The 21,806-nt window shown below is 41.3% G+C and overlaps 1 protein-coding gene across 1 annotated transcript in view; it reads left to right on the top strand.

The window, feature by feature from the left end:
* ADAMTS18 (ADAM metallopeptidase with thrombospondin type 1 motif 18) overlaps positions 1 to 21,806 on the top strand; it is a 153,165-nt gene that overhangs the window by 84,106 nt on the left and 47,253 nt on the right. Inside the window, exons 5-9 of the mRNA XM_066348464.1 lie at positions 1,298 to 1,457; positions 2,857 to 2,962; positions 7,145 to 7,282; positions 10,513 to 10,666; positions 18,621 to 18,716. Coding sequence (XP_066204561.1) covers positions 1,298 to 1,457; positions 2,857 to 2,962; positions 7,145 to 7,282; positions 10,513 to 10,666; positions 18,621 to 18,716 — 654 coding nt within the window. The remainder of the gene's footprint in view (positions 1 to 1,297; positions 1,458 to 2,856; positions 2,963 to 7,144; positions 7,283 to 10,512; positions 10,667 to 18,620; positions 18,717 to 21,806) is intronic.

The raw sequence follows: 21,806 nt of genomic DNA, 5'->3' as shown, positions 1-21,806 counted from the left end.
TTTATATAGAAATGTATATAATATATATGCATAGATATATAATGACACATAAAATATTATATAAATATTATGTAGGCTTCATAAGGAAACATGCATTAGGTAATAGATCTAAGGGTTAATTAGATTTTGCAAGTTGGATAAGCTGAGTAATACTAGGTGTATACAAAAGGGTGTTTTGAAAAGAAATCATCAGAAAATTCTTGTGGTAAATGTGCTGTCTTCCCAGCGTCATCTTGGGTGCTAAAGAGAATAAACAAGGAATAGTTAACAGCCCTGAATTGACTACAGTGATGTACAAGACAAAGGCATGGGGCACATTATAAATCAGAACACATTATAAAGTGATAAATTGTATGACACTTACGGCTTTGTAGTGTTTTGATGTTAAAACTGTATTTTTTTGAGGTGGAGCTTACCAATTAAACAGGCCATTTTTGAAGTCCCTGTGGTGGCTTTTTAAAATCTTATCTATAACCCCATTAATTACCATATAAAGTAGGGCATCAGAGACAAGGTGAAAATTAATCTAATTGCCCGGGTGTGTGGAGCTACAGAGGTTACAACTTGTCAGGTGGTTCTTGGACTTTTAGAAAGGGTGTGTGCTGTTTGGGAGACACTTTTGTCTTTAGCCTACCTCTTAGGCTGTGCTCAAGAACGTTGGAGCTGGCGGCATCCTAATTCATTCATAATTGAAGATCTTCCCTATAAACTCTCAACTTGACCCAAGTCAGTTTTAAGCAAACATTTCCATAAATATTTTAAGAGTAGGTTCTCTTTACCTTCTAGAATCTTATGACTTTGTTTCTTCATCCATTCAGTGAGCTTTCATTTGATTGGTTGGTTGGTTGATTGATTGATTCTAACCTGTGGTATGCGAAGTTCTTTGCTGTAAATTTTGATATAGGGGTAACTAAGTTACACTCACTACCTTTCTCATGCTCTATTGAAGAGGCATTGAATTTTATCACCATTAATTTATAATTATATTCTAAAAGTTATAATGCTTTTGTAAAGGGGGTACTAACCAATATCAGGTTATCTGTTATAGAAATATAATTGGTCATAAACTACACTACTGAAACACTGTAGTTATTTTAAATATCGTGAACATTTGCCCAAAATTGTTTTTAGGGTTTTTTTTTTCCTAATTTTCATCAACCTTAGCTCAAATTTTTTCCTCTACTGACCTTTCTCCCTAGAATCATGCTGTTTCTGTGTTGGACTGTAGAAATGGAATAATTCAGCATTCTCATCTCTGTGACAAATTCACACTCTGGTTTGTGTGGGTTTCCCCTAGGGCGGACTATCGATCAACCATCATGCAGACCAGTCTTTGAACAGTTTTTGTCAGTGGCAGTCAGCCCTCATTGGAAAGAACGGCAAGAGGCACGACCATGCCATTTTACTCACAGGATTTGATATTTGTTCCTGGAAGAATGAACCCTGCGACACGTTAGGTATGGTATGAACAGATGCTTTACACACACCCTGTTAGCTAAAAACTCAGTATGGAATCTTTCTGTTGGGTGGGTGGCCCTTATGATCATTAATAAGGAGACCTAATATTTAGTTATTGATTTCATTGATTTTTAAGAAATAGAGGAAGGGGGAGAGAGTGAAACACTAATTTGTTGTTCCACTTGTTTATACATTCATTGGTTGATTCTTGTATGTTCCCCCATCGGGGATTGAACCCACAACTTTGTCATACTGGGACGATACTCTAACCAACTGAGCTATCTGGCTAGGGATTCTACTGAGGCTTGAAATAAATTATTTAACTAGGCAAGCTGTGGTTAATTTCATAAGCATCATGACTGCAGAACTGGGTAGCTGAAGAAAATTTCATTGGTCTCTATGGCACTTAAATGAGCTTTTTTGGTAGCAGTGTCCCTTTAGACAGTTACTTGACCTTTGAAGGGCTCAGGTGTTCTCTATTTGTATAAGATGGCAAGTAAGCACTAGATCTTTTACATCTATACTATGTTTTCTCATGCATTCAAATGCCTATAGTAGGAGTTCAATATTTTAATGAATTGATGGTTGTTTAGATCAGTATTGATGGTGATGGGGCCACCCCTAATATGTGCCTATGCATTGGGCTTCCTGGGTGATCTGACATCATGACTGCAAGGTGGGTGCAGTCGGTTCACAAGTGTGTGTTTAATTCTAACCGGGTGCGTAGCCTTGTTCTACCCGTTAGGAGGATTCAGAACTGGGAAAAAAGACATTAACCACTATCATGTAGTTCAAAATACAGTCAAGGACTGACTGGAATGATTTTGCAAATGCTCTTGGAAGGAAATAGTTTTTGGAAAAGGAAGTACGCATTTATCACATTATATTTAGTAGGAAAAAATGAATTTAATCTACTCATATTGTTTAGGCATTTTCATGTTATATGCTTTAGAAATTGACCAGAGTGTGTGTTCTCTGAGAAAATAAAAGTGGAGCTTTGGTGCTAATACTACTGTTAAGTGAACATTTTGCACTGGGTTAGCTATTATTTCAGCACCTGCTCTGAACCCAAATAATGAGCTTAAACAAGGCATATAAATGTTCTGTTACTTACTGTCCTATAGGTAAAGTGAGAAATTATAATGTTCACTCCGACTTCACAGGGCTGTTAGGAGGATCAACTGATGGTAATATCTTAAGAAGAAATAAAATAGTAAATACTGCATTTATTTATTTGAACAGGAGAAAGAACCATATATACCTTTTGTGTTTTCTTATAAAACAATTCATGAATTCATTAAACTAAAACTGTGCAGAATATTTTGAGGACATTAGAAATTACGAGCGTATCTGTGTGTGTTCTATTTGGACTCACATTTGCAATTGATCTTGCCATAGGGTTTGCCCCCATCAGTGGCATGTGCAGTAAGTACCGAAGCTGTACCATCAACGAGGACACGGGGCTCGGCCTGGCCTTCACCATCGCTCACGAGTCAGGGCATAAGTAAGTGACTTTATATGAAGACTGATTGGGTGATTCATTGGCATTCTTCAAGTGATTATTATTGATCTAAGTAGAATAATTAGGATAAATCTGTGGAGCTTAGACTAATGCTTTGACTATTAGAAGGGCTCAATAAAGGTAATTGTTGACATTGCTCTTTTTTAAAGATTTTATTCATTGATTTTCAGAGAGAGTGAGACAGAGAGAGGAAGCGGGGAGGGGAGAGAAAAAGGGGAGATAAGGAAATATCAACTCAAGTGCTTCTCATATGTGCCTTGATGGAGCAAACCCACGGTTTCTAGCCAGTGACCTCAGCATTCCAGGTCAATGTTTTATCCACTGTGCCACTACCGGTCTGACGGCTTGACATTGCTCTTTTTACACAACACTTAGTAGCCACGCAGTATTACATTGTGCATTAAAGGACTGCAAATTGTCTAACGGATCCTCTGGTAACTTGGGCATTTGTTTATCTTCTTCCATGTTCTACTCAATATACTTTTAGTTTATTATGCTAAGGAAATAATCATGGAGACATATAAATTCCCAGAATGCAGTGGCATGTTAATTGTTTACAAACTTTTGAGTATATTTTAGATATTCTTTTAATTAGCATCATTGAGTGCCCTTAATATTCTTCTCATTGCTGTCAGTAAATCGTTATTTTGTGAGAATATTGTTGGAAATGAGGAATCAGAAATCTAAGAGAAATGAGATGAATTCAATCTTATGAGATATGAATTCAGTTCCACAGAGAATTTTCAAATATTATTTGAGGAACAGCATCTACATGGGAATAAGCCTACTGCTTTGCAAAATGACTAATTCAAGGGCAAGCTCTTTGGCTGTATGAGTTCAGGATTGTTCATGTGGGTGCTTTGTATTTTGTATTTATGTCGAATGCTCATGTTCAGAGCATCCAATTAATTCCTGACTTAAAAAATAAAAGTAAATGTCATTTATTTTCACTGTTATAATTTATGTTTGATATTTTGGTGTTAGTGTCTCATGAGCTAAATTTATTATCTCTGGGAAATTTGAATCTTGACCATTACTGTTATCTAACAGTTTCTCAGAATTGTATGTGTATACACAGCTTCTTTCTTAGACATGAATGAACCAACTTTACTGTGAACGGTGGTGGTGCAAAAATGCCCATTAGGCACAAGACCCCTTTGTACAGAGCAGGAATGGAAATATCCATGAATGTCAAACGTATGTCTAAATTTGTTTCACCAGCATGAAGTCCAAAATACTAGCCATTAAAAAACTTAATCACCCTTAGTTATGCATTAAAGTTACCAAAATCAAAATCCAGCATCTTAGTAAAGAAAAAGACATTCTCCAGGTGGGGTAAGAAGAGGATGGCTAGAATTAGAAGAAAGAACAGATATAACATATACATACCCACTTCCTAAATAACATAGCTTTCTAGGGTAAATTTTGAAGCAGACATTTCATTGGATTTTGATATGACTTTTCACATGTGCTAAAGTAAATGTGTATTATTTCCTAAAATGCTGTTAAAATAAATTAGAAAATTTGACATTTTAAGTCCAAAATTCAATTTAAAATTGTTTTTCTTATGTTCATTAAACTCTAGTGAAATGCTAATTTACTTACCAGTTCTTCTTTGAGTAAAGGCTTTAATCTCTCCCCACCCCATCCCCCATCTCCCATCCCTCTGATTCTTACTCTTTCCTCTGGTCCTTCATATATAAATTTCCTTCTGTTTTCTGCTTTGGTGTAAAAATGAATTGAGTTGGCAAAGCTGAAGAGGAGAACATGCTTCCCCTGAGTACATGTTGATGTTAATAAAGATCTATTTGTGAATCTCCCACCTCTAATTAGCGGGGCCGCTCACTGATACTGTCACAGTATACAGCCATCTGCTATTGCCTGCCTGATATATTGAGAGGAATGCTAGGAAAATGGATAGTTTTAGACATGAGTCACAATAGAATGCTATCTATGGCTATAACATAATTATTCATTTGCACCTAGTATATTATTTGGTAAAGGCTACCTTCAGAGGATAATTATATTAATAAGATTGTATCAGAATAAAATATCTATTTCCACAGGAGTCATATCTATCTCATTAAATATGTTCTTCAGAGGCACATTATGTCCTTTTTAATAATTAGGTTAAAAACAATCTAAATTAATGATAAAATTGATGTCTGTCTATCTGTGGCCTCCCTGAGAGAACCATAAAAAGTTTATTGTGTACTGAATTTTTTGGAGTTGACCAGAGATGGTTATTCTCCTCTTCTCCACCACTTTAATATGGCCTGAATTCAGGGGTCTTTATGGTATATCACATGCGGGTATATACATTCCTGTCATAGTTATTCTGTCAATCAGGAGACTTGGGAACAATTTAGGTGTAATGTATATGATTTTAGGGAGTGAACCACCTGAAATTATTTTTATTCTGTAATTGCTAGAAATGAGACAACTCAAGCTTTTCTCATAAAATGCATTCAAGGCCCTGGCTGGGTTGCTCAGTGGATAGAGCATTTTCCTGGCGCGCTGAGGTCGCAAGTCGATCCTCAGTCAGGGTACAGATGAGAGGCAACCAATGAGTGCACAACTAAATGGAGCAGCTAAGTGGAACAATGAGTTGATGATTCTCTCTCTCTCTCCCTTTTCTCCCTTTCTTCTCCCCTCCTTCCCTCCTCCCTCCCCTCCTCCCTTCCCCCTTTTCCCTTCCCCCCTTTCCTTTCCCCCTCTCCCTTCTTCCATCTCCCTTTCTTCCCTCTCTCTTCCCCTCTGTCTCTCAAATCAATGAAAAAATAAAATAATAAAATATATTCAAAATAAGTTCTTTATTTGCCTTCAATAGATGGCAACCATTGATCTTTAAACATGTTTATGATTTAAGGGAGTTTAATTGTGATCAGAGTTTGTGATTTCAGTTAATAACCAGATCATCATGAGAATTTTGTCACATTACTTTATGCATGAACAGTCCAAAAACCATTTATGATCAGTTTCTCTCTGTACCTACCTCCTACTCACTCTGAACTTCCTTCAAGATTGGTGGCAAGAATCCTGGCCGGTTGGCCTGGCATGCGGGGAACCCGGGTTCAATTCCCGGCCAGGGCACATAGGAGAAGCACCCATTTGCTTCTCCACCCCCACCCCCTCCTTCCTCTCTGTCTCTCTCTTCCCCTCCCGCAGCCAAGGCTCCATTGGAGCAAAGATGGCCCGGGCGCTGGGGATGGCTCCTTGGCCTCTGCCCCAGGCGCTAGAGTGGCTCTGGTCGCGGCAGAGCGACACCCTGGAGGGGCAGAGCATCGCCCCCTGGTGGGCAGAGCATCGCCCCTGGTGGGCGTGCCGGGTGGATCCCGGTCGGGCGCATGCGGGAGTCTGTCTGACTGTCTCTCCCCGTTTCCAGCTTCAGAAAAATACAAAAAAAAAAAAGATTGGCAAGAAAAAAATGTTGCTGTTCAAAACAAAAGAATTTGACTCTCATCACTTTGGTTTAGCTTAAAAATCTTGACCCAAATTTCCTCACCCTTAAAATATGCCCCAGGGCCCTGACCGATTGGCTCAGTGGTAGAGCATCAGCCTGGCATGTGGAAGTCCCAGGTTCGATTCCTGGCCAGGGCACACAGGAAAGGCGCCCATCTGCTTCTCCACCCCTCCCCCTCTCCTTCCTCTCTGTGTCTCTCTTCCCCTCCCGAAGCTGAGGCTCCATTGGAGCAAAGGATGGCCCGGGCGCTGGGGATGGCTCCTTGGTCTCTGCCCCAGGCGCTAGAGTGGCTCTGGTCGCGACAGAGCAACGCCCGGATGGGCAGAGCATCGCCCCCTGGTGGGTGTGCCGGGTGGATCCCGGTCGGGCACATGTGAGAGTCTGTCTGACTGCCTCTCCATTTCCAGCTTCAGAAAAATACAAAAAAAAAAAAGATTAAAAAAAAATATATGCCCCAGGTGTACCATGCTTTGATTTTTGCAGCCAAGACATACTAATAGCAAAGTTCTCACTCAGCCTTCTTTAAAATTTTCTTTATGAATTTCATAGCACTTTCTGTAGTTGTTCGTTTTCATCTTTTCCTTTTCTTACAACCTTGATAACTCTCTCACTTGCGTTTGTTGAGGGTCAGTGTGTCGTTTCCTTCCTCTGGTTATGATTGGGGAAATGGTGATTCTCGGAGGCTCTGTTGTTGTTTTCAGCTTTGGCATGATTCACGACGGAGAAGGCAATCCCTGCAGAAAGGCTGAAGGCAACATCATGTCTCCCACACTGACTGGAAACAACGGGATATTTTCATGGTCTTCATGTAGCCGGCAGTATCTCAAGAAATTCCTTAGGTAAGGCAAGCCAAAGCCAGGGCTGCTCCCAGGTTCAGAGTGGGGCCAACAAACAGTGTTTAGTGGGTATGAAAACAGATATGCTGTAGAAATATCTTTTGACCTCCCAGTGAACAGCAAGGCTGACACATTCCGATGATGGTGATGATATTGTCATGGATGAAGAAAACAGATCAAAGGCCTAACAGTGTGCTAGATGCTCTCCACATGATGCCTCATTCAGTCCTCACAGCAATCCTATTATTTTTTCATTCTAGAGTTGAGGAAATGGATTCTTAGGATAATTTGTTGTTTAAGGTCCTGCAGCTGGTAAGTTACATGAACATAAGACCCACACTTAGGTCTTTGTGACCCCAAGATCTGTGCTTGTAACTACTTCTCCTCTGTGATCTCCAGATACTGCTAGATATATTGTCTTTTTACCATGACTAATTATTTTAATCTGATTTATCAGTTTGGTTGTAAGAGTATTACAAAATGCTAAAATGGTATGCATGATTTTAATGAATGGAGATTGTCTTGATTGGCTATTTTGTTTGGAATGGCTGAGAGCTAGCCATATGTCTGGCTGATACCCAAAGGGGATGAAAGCTATGTAAAATATTTTGATAACGAAAAACTCCTAGATCACATTAGTAAAATGCTAATAATTTTAGCAAGGTTGCACTACTTGATTCATATTAAAGGATGAACCCAAAGTTAAAACTCTTTAAAGTTTCCTTTAATTTTTATTTAGCTATAATATATATTTGACTATTTGACCATTGTAACAGCACTATGATTGTTACATGTATATATATAATTATATATTTTATATATATAATTATATATTTTTATATATAATTATATATATAATTATAATCTATAAATATATATAATTTTATATGCATGTACCTGTGTCCTATTAATCTATGTTGACTCATAAGAACTCTCTGGTTCTAATCCCATCTCCCTTTGACCACCTGTTAGGGAAACTAACAAACTTTCTTGTGGGAATTGATATGGATACAGGAGACTCCTCTTCTTTGTGGTTTCTAATACCTGTGGTCAACCATCGTCCAAAAATATTAAACGGAAAATTCCAGAAATAAATAATTTATAAGTTTTAAGCTGCTCAGCACTCTGAGCAGTGTGGTGAAATGCACTGCGTTCTGCTCAGGAAGTGAGTCATTCCTTTGTCCAGGGTATTCACACCGTCCATGCTACCTTCCCATTAGCCATTTAGCAGCTGTCTTAGTTACCATATCGGTTATCTGAGAGAGCAAGACCACATTCACATAACTTTTACTGCAGTGTATTATCATTGTTCTATTTTATTACGAGTTACTATTGTTAATCTCTTACCATGCCTAATTTATAAACTTTATGCGGGTGTGCATAGGGAAAAGCATAATATATACAGGGCTCAGTATGATTTGAGGTTTCAGGCATCCACAGAGGGTCTTGGAACACATCTCCTGCAGATTAGGGGAGACTACTTTTTTTTTAACCTGTACCACTGCATATTATTATTTTTTAAATTTATTATATTTTTAAAACGTTTACAGAATTAGCAATATACACAGCATAGGCAAAGCCAATTATATGTTGAGATAGCTAACAGATGTCCTGAAAGACAGTGACAAATTGATAAACCTTTTGCTAATAATCAGCTTCGTTACAGAAAAGATTTTCTTTTCAGTTTTAAATGTATGATTTGGGGCCTGAAATTAACTTTTCTATCCCATGTGACAATAAGTAGTATATCCATCAAGATCAATGTAATATACAAAGTGAGACCAAAGTTGGCTTACAGTTTTTCGTATGAAATATAATACAGTAATTAATAAATAGTAGTACAAGAATAAACTCTGTGTCACCTACTCACAACTGTAAACCTACACTGGCCCCACCCCGTTAGTGAAGTTGCATCATTGCTATAGTTAAATGCTTTTGGATGATGATAATAGCAGCAGCAGCAGCTAACTTGGAACGCTTACTCTGCTGTGTTAAGTACTTTCCATTTTCTTGTTTGAGCTGAATAACAAGATATTTCATGGACATTGTTGTCAGAAATGAGATGCTTAAGAGATATGTGTAAGAGTTGCCTGGTCGACTATGACCCCCATCTGTCTACCTCCAAAGTCCCACGTAACCACATGCTCTTTTACCTTCACTGATATCATAGCTTAATTAAATCAGTGAAGATAAGGTACTTTTTATGAATATCCATACTATGAAAACTGATTTTTTTTCTCAGCATGTCCCAGTGAAACACACCTCAGGGAAGTTGTTCTGCCTTATGCCTACCCCTCTGTGACCTTCCTCTTGATTTCTTTCAAAAACCTTACTCATTTTTTACTTGGAAAGCTCATTTGAGGTAGAGCACATCTTTGACTACTGCCCTGTTATCTGTAAATAATATAGCATGACTCTCAGCTCCTTGAAGACAGGCCCTGTCTCTGTCTGGTTCACTCTGTACCTGTACTGCCTGCCTCATGCTGTCCCCAGAGTAGGCACGCAATAAAAACTCATTGGCAGGCCCTGGCCTGTTGGCTCAGCGGTAGAGCATCGGCCTGGCGTGCGGGGGACCCGGGTTTGATTCCCGGCCAGGGCACATAGGAGAAGAGCCCATTTGCTTCTCCACCCCCACCCCCTCCTTCCTCTCTGTCTCTCTCTTCCCCTCCCGCAGCCAAGGCTCCATTGGAGCAAAGATGGCCCGGGCGCTGGGGATGGCTCCTTGGCCTCTGCCCCAGGTGCTAGAGTGGATCTGGTCGCGATAGAGCGACGCCCCGGAGGGGCAGAGCATCGCCCCCTGGTGGGCAGAGCGTCGCCCCTGGTGGGCGTGCCGGGTGGATCCCGGTTGGGCGCATGCGGGAGTCTGTCTGACTGTCTCTTCCCGTTTCCGGCTTCAGAAAAACAAACAAACAAACAAAAAAACTCATTGGCACTTGTTGAACAGGACTGTCGGGGAGAGTTGTCTGATATATTGACCTTTCCCATCTCTCAGCACTCAGATGGCTGGAACTTCAGTACCATGTGAAATCCTTTATGGCTGTGTCAGTTTCATCTTCGACAGGACAGGACTCACTATTTGCAATGAATATCCATTTTAACTTGCAGCATATACCCGTTTCTTTAGCCACGTTATATTATATTTTCCTTTGCATGACTGCATCCCGAGGCGTGTTTCTTTAAGTGGTCGATTCCAGATAAACAAGGTCATTAACAAGGCTGTGTTATCACTGCAGCACACCTCAGGCTGGGTGCTTGGTGGATGAGCCCAAGCAAACAGGACAGTACAAATATCCGGACAAACTACCAGGACAGATTTATGATGCTGACACACAGTGCAAGTGGCAGTTTGGAGCCAAAGCCAAGTTGTGCAGCCTCGGTTTTGTGAAGGTATGTTTGCTTGTGGTTTGAAACTTAACATTAAGATCCTGGGATGTGTCTATATACCTAACCGATGTATAAACATTTAGTTTGCTAAGGCCAAGGGTTAGCATCTGGGTTATCTCGAAAATGTCAGTTGTTTGGCATGATAATTGAGTGGCAATTTTACCATCAATGAATTATCCAGTCTTATTCCCTATACACCAGACCTGGCTTTAATACCATCTGACTGCCTCCTAATGCCAACGAACATTCCTCTGCTGTAGACGAAGATTTTTATCACAAGTAGTAAATCTGGGTACAATAGCCTTTCCCTACTACTCATCTCTTTTTTTCAGTATCATTGTGTTCACAGTCCCTTTTAATGTGATATATTGGAAATAACCACCACCCCAAATACATGCATGTGCCTTTTAGATTGTATAAAAACTCTTGATGGCAGCCAACTGTTTTTGATATGTAAAAATTCCAAGTGTATCTTGAGCACTCCTCAGATATTTGTGCCAAGTCTTCCGTTCAGTATTTCGAGGAAGATAGATGGGAAAAAGCAAAAGTCAAAGATGTAGAAATGGGAGAAGCATTGTTCCAGCTGATCAAAAACCTCATCACGGATAGTCTCAACATCACTAAAAAGTCAATTTATTTTTAGTTGGTTTATTCTTAGGACCCAAGAGAAACATGAAAATCCTAGGTCTGGAGGCAGGGAGATCATGGAGTTTCTTTGGCTTATTTTCTCTTCTCTGTTCCTACTCTTCCTCTTTCTTGACCCACCACCCACAGCCACCACAACCATTCTTACTATCACCACCACCACCACCACCACCATCATTACCAACAACACAACCACCGTCAACATCAACACTACCATTGTGACTGCTATCACCGCCACCATCATTGTCACCATCATTGCCACCATCACCACCGTCATCACTACTTTCTCCTCATTTACCACCATCTACTATCATTTGGAGCAGTTGCTAAGTGAGCTTCTGTTCCACATAAGGCGTTTTACTTAGACTTCTATTATTTTTCTTCAATCTTCCCCAAAACCTTAGAAGTGAGAATTAGCACCGCTTTATACCTGGAGCTCAGAGAAAGTATTGAATTTCCCTAAAGCCACAAAAGTTTTAAATGGTGGAGCCTAAGTAAAACGCATCGTCCACACCGATGACAGGCTTCCTTCTCTGTCTCTCTGTTAGTTACCACCAGTGTTTCCTACACTTCTGTCATGAACATTCAGTCATTAACAGTTACCTTCATTAGTTGTGTTGTATCTCTTTTTTATTATTCACTTGTTGCTTTTCTATAAATCAACTCACTTAAAAAAAAAATGTAAGTTCAGTCCTAGGGAAAAAATAACCATTAAATCACAGGTTTGATATGAGATGACATATTTTTTATAATACAAGTTAAATATATAACTATTAGAAAAGTTTACAGGTTTGTTGGTTTTTTTTTTTTTTTGGTGTGTTTCTCCATGGTACATGGACCTGTATGATATGTATAAACTAACAAATTTATAACTATTTCAAATTGCATATTAAGTTGATGGATTTGGCAGAAGTAAGTAGCCATTCACTGTTGAAAATATATTTGCAATTGTTGTCTCCTGGTCACTTCATTCTTAAAAGATTCACTAGCTTATTCATTAATCAAATATCTATAAAGCACTTACTATGCGGTAAATGCGTAATTGGTAATGAGTCTGATTTTCTTTAGACATACAAAGGAAGTTTCTAAAATTACTCTCATTCCTTCAGGACCATACATCCGAGAAACATGCATGGGTGCCTGTTCTGTGTCAGACAGTGTGCAGGGCTTAAACAGCCACTCTTAAACTATACATCTTTTTTCTCAAAACACACCACGTTTTTGAAAGACAGCGGCGTCTCGGTGTGACGGTCTTCCCTGGGAAGCGGGGCAAAGGGAAATGGAGAGTGCAGACTAAAGGAGTGAGTAAAATAAGGAGAGGCACAGAGATGGGACTGCGTGGAGGGGCGGGGAGATTGGATTAGGGAGAGACCACTGAAGATGACTGTAAGGTACATTAGAGAAGGTAGGGCTGGTAGGTGGATCCTGAATGTGGAAAATCCACCCCTTGCCCCAGCCAACTTTTTGGTATTTTTCCCAAACGTACTTATAAATTAAACCATGACTATATCTCTGAGGACCATAAATACATCCCTGCCTGCCTAACCAGGTGGTGGCGCAGTGGATAGAGCATCGGACTGGGTTGCAAAGGACCCAGGTTTGAGACCCCGAGGTCACCAGCTTGAGCGCGGGCTCATCTGGTTTGAACAAAAGCTCACCAGCTTGGACCCGAGGTCACTGACTTGAGCAAGGGGTTACTCGGTCTGCTGAAGGCCCGTGGTCAAGGCACATATGAGAAAGCAATCAATGAACTAAGGAGTCACAAGGAAAAACTGATGTTGATGTTTCTCATCTCTCTCCGTTCCTGTCTATCCCTCTCTCTGACTCTCTCTCTCTGTCTCTGTAAATAAATAAATAAATAAATATCTTAAAAAAAAAAAAAATACATCCCTGCCTATAGGAGGGCTTTACAAAACAACAAAATCTCCTGTTGTCCTATTGGTCCCAACAGGTTAGATGAGCCCAGCAACACAAGAAAATGGTGAAGTTTCTATTCAGGGTCTTCATTGTCCTATCATTGTTACTTTTCTGACCTTTTCTCCTTACTGCCTTTTTCCCCCTTCTATTCCTCCTAGAAAAACAGTTTTGCATAGTGCGTGGAAGCAACAAAAGAGAGGGAAAAAAGAAGAGAAAAATTTCAAAGTGTCCTCTCAAACCCACAGATGCAATATATCAGCATCACCTAGAAGGTGGTAGAAATGCAGATGCTCAGGCCTCACCCCAGGCCTAGAGAATAAGACACTGGTGTAGGGCCTGGCGATCTGTGTTTGAACATGAGCTCTAAGTGATTCTGATGCATGCTCCAGGTGGAGAGCTACTGAAGTAGGCAATCTTAAATTCTATACATACATACATACCTACCTACATACATACATACATACATACATACATCTGGCTTTTTGGAGTTAGGTAGCCCTGAGTTTAATGCCTAACCTGTGGTGGTGCAGTGGATTACACATTGGCCTGGGTTGCTGAGGTCCTCAATTTGAAACCCCAAGGTCACCAGTTAGAGCGTGGGGTTGCCAGCTTGAATGCAGGATCATCACCATGATCCCAAGGTCTCTGGCTAGAACCCAAAGGTCGCTGGCTTGAGCCCTAGGTCATTGGCTTGAGCAAGGGGTCACTGGCTCGGCTAGAACCCTCCGGTCAAGGCACAAATGAGAAAGTAATCAATGAACAACTAAAGTGAAGCAACTACAAGTTGATGTCACCCCTTCCTAGAACCCTGGACAAAAGACTCCTCTCAGCTTTCATGTCCACATTTATAGGCAACGATAATAATTCTTCTCTGTTGGGAGCCTTCATTCTTTGTGACAGTTTCAACACTCAATAAATAATAAGGGTTTGTTTTCTTGCTCTCCTTATATCTCCAGTAGCATCATCACCATCATGTGCCGGTGGCATCCTTGTCAGAGGGCATGGGGCTGGCTCTTCTTATCACCTGTCCTGTCTTCCTGCCTCTCCCAGCCTCCCATTGGGTCTCTTCAGCATATCAAGCTGGGCATTTATTCCCTTTCAACATGTTCAAGACAATGAGTTAGTCTGCCTAATGGTTGAAGATCTTTTTGGACAGATCTCAGGAGGGGGGAGTTGCATTTGGTTATTATGTGCTTATTCACTGTTTACTGACTCAGCGAGTGAGTTGGTGCTTTTTGTCATAATGCCCCAAGCTCTGTAAAAGACTGGCCAATGTTTTCCATGCTGGTTATTTTACTGTGTCAGAAATGACCAGCCCTGTACGCTGTGCTTCTGTAGCCAGCATGGTTACTGTCACATAGCAGGAGCTCAGTAAATGTTCATTATAGACACGCCAAAAGTGTTTGAAGCAGGATAGGAATTATGGGAAAGGTATTTGCATTCTCCTGAATATTTTTGGGTATATCACCTTAGAGAGCATTCTCTTCAAAGGAAAAGGCATGCCAAATATAACAGGATAGGCATGTCTTTCTTTTTTTAAGAATTTGACATCAGCCTGACCAGTCAGTGGCACAGTGGATAGAGTGTTGGCCTGGTACTCAGAGGACTAAGGTCCGAAGCCCCAAGGTCACCAGCTTGAGCCCCAAGGTTGCTGGCTTGAGTCCAGGGTCAGCGGCTTGAGCAAGGGATCACAAGCTCAGTTGTAGCCTCCCGGTCAAGGCACATATGAGAAAGCAATCAATAGACAACTAAGGTGCCACAATGAAGAATTGATGCTTCTCATCTATCTCCCTTCCTGTCTGTCTGTCCTTATCTGACCCTCTCTCTGTCTCTCTCTATGTCACTCTCACCAAAACAAAAACAAAAAATCAAACAAAAAAAGTTGACATCGGCATCAAAGAATGGAGAAGAAAAATGAACTTTCTAGTATCTAAATCACACTTACTTTGTAATCTACTAAATTTACATCACATTTCAATTTCTGTTAACTTTCCCCAGGGACTTATGTTCCAACTATATTGGTTCCTGGTATGATTTTCAAACATTTCCTGCTCTCATGTCTATGAGTTTTTGCATATATACTTCCCATCCTAGAAAGCTGTCATCCATGTGACAACTGTCGAATCAATTTTTATTGCCATTCTAGATTCAGTTCAAGTGTTCCTTCTTTTATTCCCCAGGGAGATTTAAACATTCCTTTCTTTGGGCTCCATCTCCACCCTGTGTGTCACCGTCATAACCTTGTGACACTGTATTATAACTATCTGTGTAGGTCTCTTGTCCCAGTAGATGTCTGCGATGCCAAGCATACAGCTGGCATATTAGCAAATACTCAGTAGCTATTTATTGGATTTTCAATGCTAAGCAGAGAAAACATTCTTTAGGGATCCCATTTTCATAAAGTGGAGGATTTTGCCTCTGTCCCCTTCTCCTCTCACCTCAAGGATACAGGAGGGACTTGCTGGGGAGAAAGAGAGGAGTCAGAGATGAGTGGGGGATTTCTTGGGTGAGCAGCTGCCAGTACGGCAGTGTCGTAAAGTGATCCGGGGAAGGCTGAATGTGCAGGAGGTTTCAGGGGACAGACGGGGAGCTCTGTTTTGGATGTGTTGAGTTTGAGATGCTTTATAAAATTTTTTGCAAAGACCACAAATGTTTTTAGCATGTCACATTTTCCTTGAAGAGACAGCTGTCCTTTGGACCACAACTGGAGAAGATGACGAAGGAATGACAAGACAGAATAATGCATGGCACTGGGACTCTTTTCTTAAAAATCACAGAGGAGTCCTCGAAGTCTCAGTGGCTATTTCTTTTTCCCTCCAATTATGACTTAAGTCTAGGGAATTATAGATAAGGAAAAGTTAGTGGAATAGTCTGGGGGGTGGGCTGGGGGGAGAGGGAAGAACAAGCAAAAAAAAAAAAAAAAGGTGCCAACCCTCATTTCTGCTTACTTTGAAAGGGAGCTTTCTCTGAGGGCTCTTGTGGTCGTCAGAGCAGGCAGTTGGCTGTAATTACATTTGACTTCTGTACTTTGCCACAAAAGGAAGAGCGTGTTCGGACAGCCTGCCTGCGTTCACTCTGGGATCTCATGTTTTTGTGTTTTGATTTATTTTCCTGGTCTTCTCCAGCTGCCCCTTTCCCTCGGCCCTGTGGCTTGGCACTGGCCGCAGACTTCTGGCCGCTCTGCTCCCGTCTGCTCCTGGGTCATTTTGGCGGCTGTCACATTGGCGTTGGGTGTGCATTATGGCTTCCTCCTGGGTGTGAGAAGGAAAACAATGTAATTTGGAAAGACTTTCTCACTGTGGCTTTCCTCACTGCAGTGGTTACATCCCAGGCTTCCATTTTGATGAAGACTGTTCTTTTCCCCCCTTTCACTCATCCCTTTGAAACGCAAGATGGCACAGTATGGCAGCACACAGAGATGAGGAACTGGACTCAACATTGTTGGAAGGCTGCCTTATGCTTTCTGCTCATGTCGTTGGCAGGTTCATTTTCATGGGAAACTTTTACATATTGTGTCTCCTGAGCTGTTTGGAGATTTGAGAATCTCCAAATTGGGTGGTGCCTGTCTGTTGGCAGTGGTGTCCCCAAGCAGTGTCTTGAATATCCTTCCAGCCTCTTTGGGGGCAAGGTGTGTGGGGGGGAATGAAGGATTTTACGGTCTACAAGAGCAGACTCACTGCGCATGTCTCTGGTTTCCCGGTGCTTTCTTTTCTCAGACTTGTGGGGAACTTTTTTGTGAGATGTTTCTGAACATTTCTTTGCTGTATTTTCCAACCTTGAAATCTATATGAACTGGTTGCTTGGGGACTTGGGGGTGCCTAGTTCAGTGAATTTTCAGAGTTCCAACAAGTGACCATGCAAATCATTTTGTGTCCTCCTTGGTGGTTAATATTTTCCCCAAAATGTATGTGTCCACCCTTCTACCTTAGTCAACAGAAGATAGCAGATCAAATGGAATCACCTGGACGTTTGGTTGTTTGGACGTTCCATGAGCGATGTGTTTCTGAAGGGTGGTTTCTATTTGAGCTGGAAGTGTGGTTCAGTCCCTTAGTTTATAGACAGACAGCTCAGGCCTGGAGGAGTTGAGAGCTCTCTCACACCTACTGATGGCAAATCCAGGACCAGAGCAGTGGTCAAGGGCCTGCACTCTGGAATCAGGCCGTTTGGAGTCCTGCCTTTGCTATCTACCAGCTACATGATGACTTCGCAGCTTTGAAAGCATCAGTAGCTTTCTCAGTTTCCTCATGCAAATGAGTTTTTATGAGGAATTGGTTTGGTGTCCAGCACTAAAGGCATAAGTAACCATGTTAGTTTCCTGTGGCTGATATAATGAATTTATACCATCTTTGTGAATTAGAACAACACACATTTATTTTCTTAGAGATCTGGAGGCAGACATCTGACATGAGTCGCACTAGGCAGACATCTGACATGAGTCAGGTGTTGGCAGTATTGTGTTCCTTCTGGAGGTTCTAGAAGAAAAGGCATTTTCTTGCCTTCTCTAGCTTCTAGAGGCCTCGTGCATTTCTTGGCTCATGGCCCCTTTCTCCATCTTCAAAGCCAGCAAAATTCACAATTCTTCCTCCCACCGTCATCTCCCTGTATCTCTTTTGTCTTCGCCTTCCCCATTTAAGGACCCTGTGACTATCTTGGGTCCCCCTGGAAAACTTAAGATAGTCTCCCCATCTCAAGGGCAACTGATCAGCAACCGTCATTCTATCTATAACTCTAATTCTTCTTTCCTGTATAACCTCACGTAGTGAGTTTCCAGGGATTAGGAGGGCATGATCGCTGGCAGGGGGCATATTCTACCTCCCACCCTCTAGCATGGGAGTTTAGTTATTTTGTAGGTCTAGCATGGGAACTAAATTGTCTGAATGCCTGAAAATTACTGTACAGATAAAGAAGGGAATGACAGTGATTGTGTGCATTGTTTATCTTTGAGAAGAAGTCTATCAGGGGCAGTGCTAATTTTATCACTATTTCCCAGAGGAAGAAATGGCATTTACAGGCTGCTATGACAAAGCCACAGGCCGTGCAACCTGGCATTCCAGGACAAGGCTCTATTACAGTCTGGTCGATTCTGCCTCACTGGTTGTTATATTGTTTTTGTTGTTATTGGAAACCAGATATCTCTGTTTTAAGCCAAATGACCTCTAAATCAACTGTTGATGTTTCCCAGTCATTCCTAAACATACACTGATACGTGGGTAGTAGAGAAACGTCACTGGTTAGAACATACTACTGGTTACCTCGCTACTGCCAACTTCACTCGCCTCCATGTTCCGGTCCATGTCTCTTTTCAGCCACTTTAATATATCATATGTGTACAAAGCTTTGGATACTTCTCTTTGTATTGTATTGTCACCCTTACCAACACCTTCTTTCCTTTCAGGACATTTGCAAGTCACTTTGGTGCCATCGAGTGGGCCATAGGTGTGAGACCAAGTTTATGCCTGCCGCAGAAGGAACCGCTTGTGGCTTGAGTATGGTAAACTGCCTACTTGTTAGCTTTTTAGTTCTAGAAACTTGATGAAGTATAGAACCCAGACTCTCTCAGCCTTGGCTGCATATGTTTCCTGACCTCTCTTTAAATTAACCAGCATTACCCAATAGCTATTATTAACCTCAATGCTAGCATAACCCAGTTGGCTCAATGGTTTAAGGAGATATTTTTGTTTGTTTGTTTTTTTACTTTTGGCCTTTATTTTCCATTTTTAGATGGAGGTTTGAGTCAAAAAAATTTCTTTTTCAGTGAGTTGGTAGGTTTCATTATATCCTGTTTGCCTTTTAAACTTGATTCAGCATAGAAAGGCCTCAGGGAGCAGAGGGTCCTTTGAGTAGCAAAGAAAAGACTGTCCCTCCATCTAAGGGGCTGGTCATAGTGCTGATGATATGCCCGATAGAGACCCACCACACGTAGTGACGCTGTTGAAAGGAAAGCCGTATCTCCCATCTCCATTGTACCAGAAAGTCTCTTTGGCTGGCCAGTGCCTTCCACCCTCAGAACCACTTCCATTATAAGAGGTTATGGGAGATTTTCGTGTTTTGAATGAAGAACCCTCCCATATTAGCTTCCCTATTTTTTTCCCTTTCCCCATAGAATCCAGAGGGGAAGGTATACTTGAAGTCCAGGAAGTGGTCCAGATTTGGAGTGTTCCTTTGAAAGTCCAAGATAAGAGAGCAATGATTGATGAAAGACCACGTAATATTACAGATGTTTGATCTCTGCCTTTGGTGGCTCTCTTGAGGCAGCAAAAGCCTGCATAGAAGAATTGGTCATTGAAAGTAAATTCGATTCCACAGTAATTTCCTGACGACTAGATATCAGAGACCAGAAGCTCCGGGGATACATAGATGAGGAAAACTCAGTTTTAGCTCTTCAAGAACTCACAGTCTAGTGGGGAAACCAAAACTCCAACTTTCTTTATAAACACATGGTCTTTAAGCACAGAATTACTATCAAGGCTCAAAATGAACGAGAAGTGAATCTTGCTTGGGATCAGGCGTGCGCTTAGAGTAACTACAATGAGTGGGTGCACCAAGGCAGATGTTAGAATTTGAACTGAAGTTCTTTGGTTGGATGAGCAGGAGACTCTCAAAGACAAGGCTAGACACACACAAAAATAAATGTGTCAGAATTTGCTTTCTGATATTTGTTAAGTCATTTATGTAGCATCTCTTAAAAGACTTGCAACTTTTTTTTTTTTTTGACAGAGACAGAGAGAGTCAAGAGAGAGGTACAGACAGGAAGGGAGAGAGATGAGAAGCATCAATTCTTCGTTGCGGCACTTAGTTTAACAATTGCTTTCTCATATATGCCTTGGCCGGGGGGCCACTACAGAACAAATGACCCTTTGCTCAAGCCAGTGACCTTAGGCTCAAGCCATCAACCTTGGGTTTCAAGCCAGCAATCTTTGGGCTCAAGCCAGCAATATGGGGTCATGTCTATGATCTCACGCTCAAGCCAGTGAGTGACCTTAGGCTCAAGCCAGCAACCATGGGGTCATGTCTATGATCCCGCACTCAAGCCAGCAACCCCACACTCAAGCTGGATGAGCCCACGCTCAAGCCAGCAACCTTGGGGTTTTGAACCTGGGTCCTTTACATCCCAATCTAACACTCTATCCACTGCGCCACTGCCCGGTCAGGCTGTAATGCCTCAACTGTTAAATCATTTACTTTCTTTAATATAAAAAAATGAGTTAAAAGTTGCAAATCTTTTTGCCTGACCAGGAGGTAGTGCAGTGGATAGAGCGTTGCTGAGACGTGGAGGACCTAGGTTCAAAACCCCAAGGTTGCTGGCTTGAGTGTGGGCTCATCCAGCTTGAGCACGGGCTCACCAACTTGAGTATGGGGTTACTGGCTTGAGCAAGGGGTCACTCGGTCTGCTGTAGCCCCCCAGTCAAGGCACATATGAGAAAGCAATCAATGAACAACTAAGGTGCCACAATGAAGAATTGGTGCTGCTTATCTCTCTCCCTTCCTGTCTGTTTGTCCCTATCTATCCCTTTCTCTGTCTGTCTCTGTCACAAAAAAAAACCCCCAAAACAAAAACATTGAGGCATTACATGCAATTTTTAATCAGAGGCACTTGTCTTGGGAAATCACAATAAGGATTCTCATTGAAACCATGCATAGATGTGTTTAGTTGTGCACAAAACAAGGAATTAATTGAATGATTGGAAATACAGGTACTGCTCTGGTCATTTATATTTTTAAAGCATCAAAATTTAGAACTTGCGACTTGCGAATTTATAGGAATTTTTGTCACTAAGAAAGCAACAACATTAAATATAAAAGGAATGTATAAGAAAAGAGTGATATAATGAATGAGGAAAAATAAGTACACAATGGCATAGGTCTAAGGTTTATTACATAAATATACTCGAAGTCTAGTTCCAGTGGGAGGAAAACGCCCCTGGATTAGACTTCGGCTAATAAAACATGAGACAAATCAAGCCAGGGTTTAGAAAACAGATGTCCTAATACCACTTTCCCCGCCCCATTACTTCGAAAGACCAGACCATGGAGAGAGAGAGAGAGAGAGAGAGAGAGAGAGAGAGATTTACTGGGGGAAAGACCTTAATTGTAAGGCCAACCTCAGCAGGAGGCATTCTGATAAGTTTTATCCATCATCACTATTCCTCATTCATATCAATGGTTCTCTGAGCCTCCCCGCACAGGAGGATGTAACTGGCTATTTATTAGATGGTAAACTTCATGAGCCCAGGGTTATATCTTATTCATGCTTTCTCTCAAGTGTCTTGCAGGATAGGAGCTACTGCATGTTTTATTTGTTTCTGCATGATTGGAACCCAGCTGAATCCTTCCCCATCTTTCTCCCATCCCTCCCTGGTCCCTCAGTGATAGTTGTGCCATGAATGTTCAGTAGTATGTGAGGATGTGAAAGCCACATTCTTTTGTCTAAATGACGTGTGCAAAGAAAAGTTTGTACTTGCTGTTGATCATAAAAGACATTCGGCCAGTCATGGCCATTCCACTTGAAATTAGAAGCAGTGCTAGAAATACAGCTATATGGATAAAGTTATATGTGTATCTATTTCATACTTACATGTTA

Source organism: Saccopteryx leptura, chromosome 9, assembly GCF_036850995.1.
Source record: "Saccopteryx leptura isolate mSacLep1 chromosome 9, mSacLep1_pri_phased_curated, whole genome shotgun sequence".
Taxonomy (NCBI): domain Eukaryota; kingdom Metazoa; phylum Chordata; class Mammalia; order Chiroptera; family Emballonuridae; genus Saccopteryx; species Saccopteryx leptura.
This window is presented reverse-complemented; position numbering and strand designations above follow the sequence as displayed.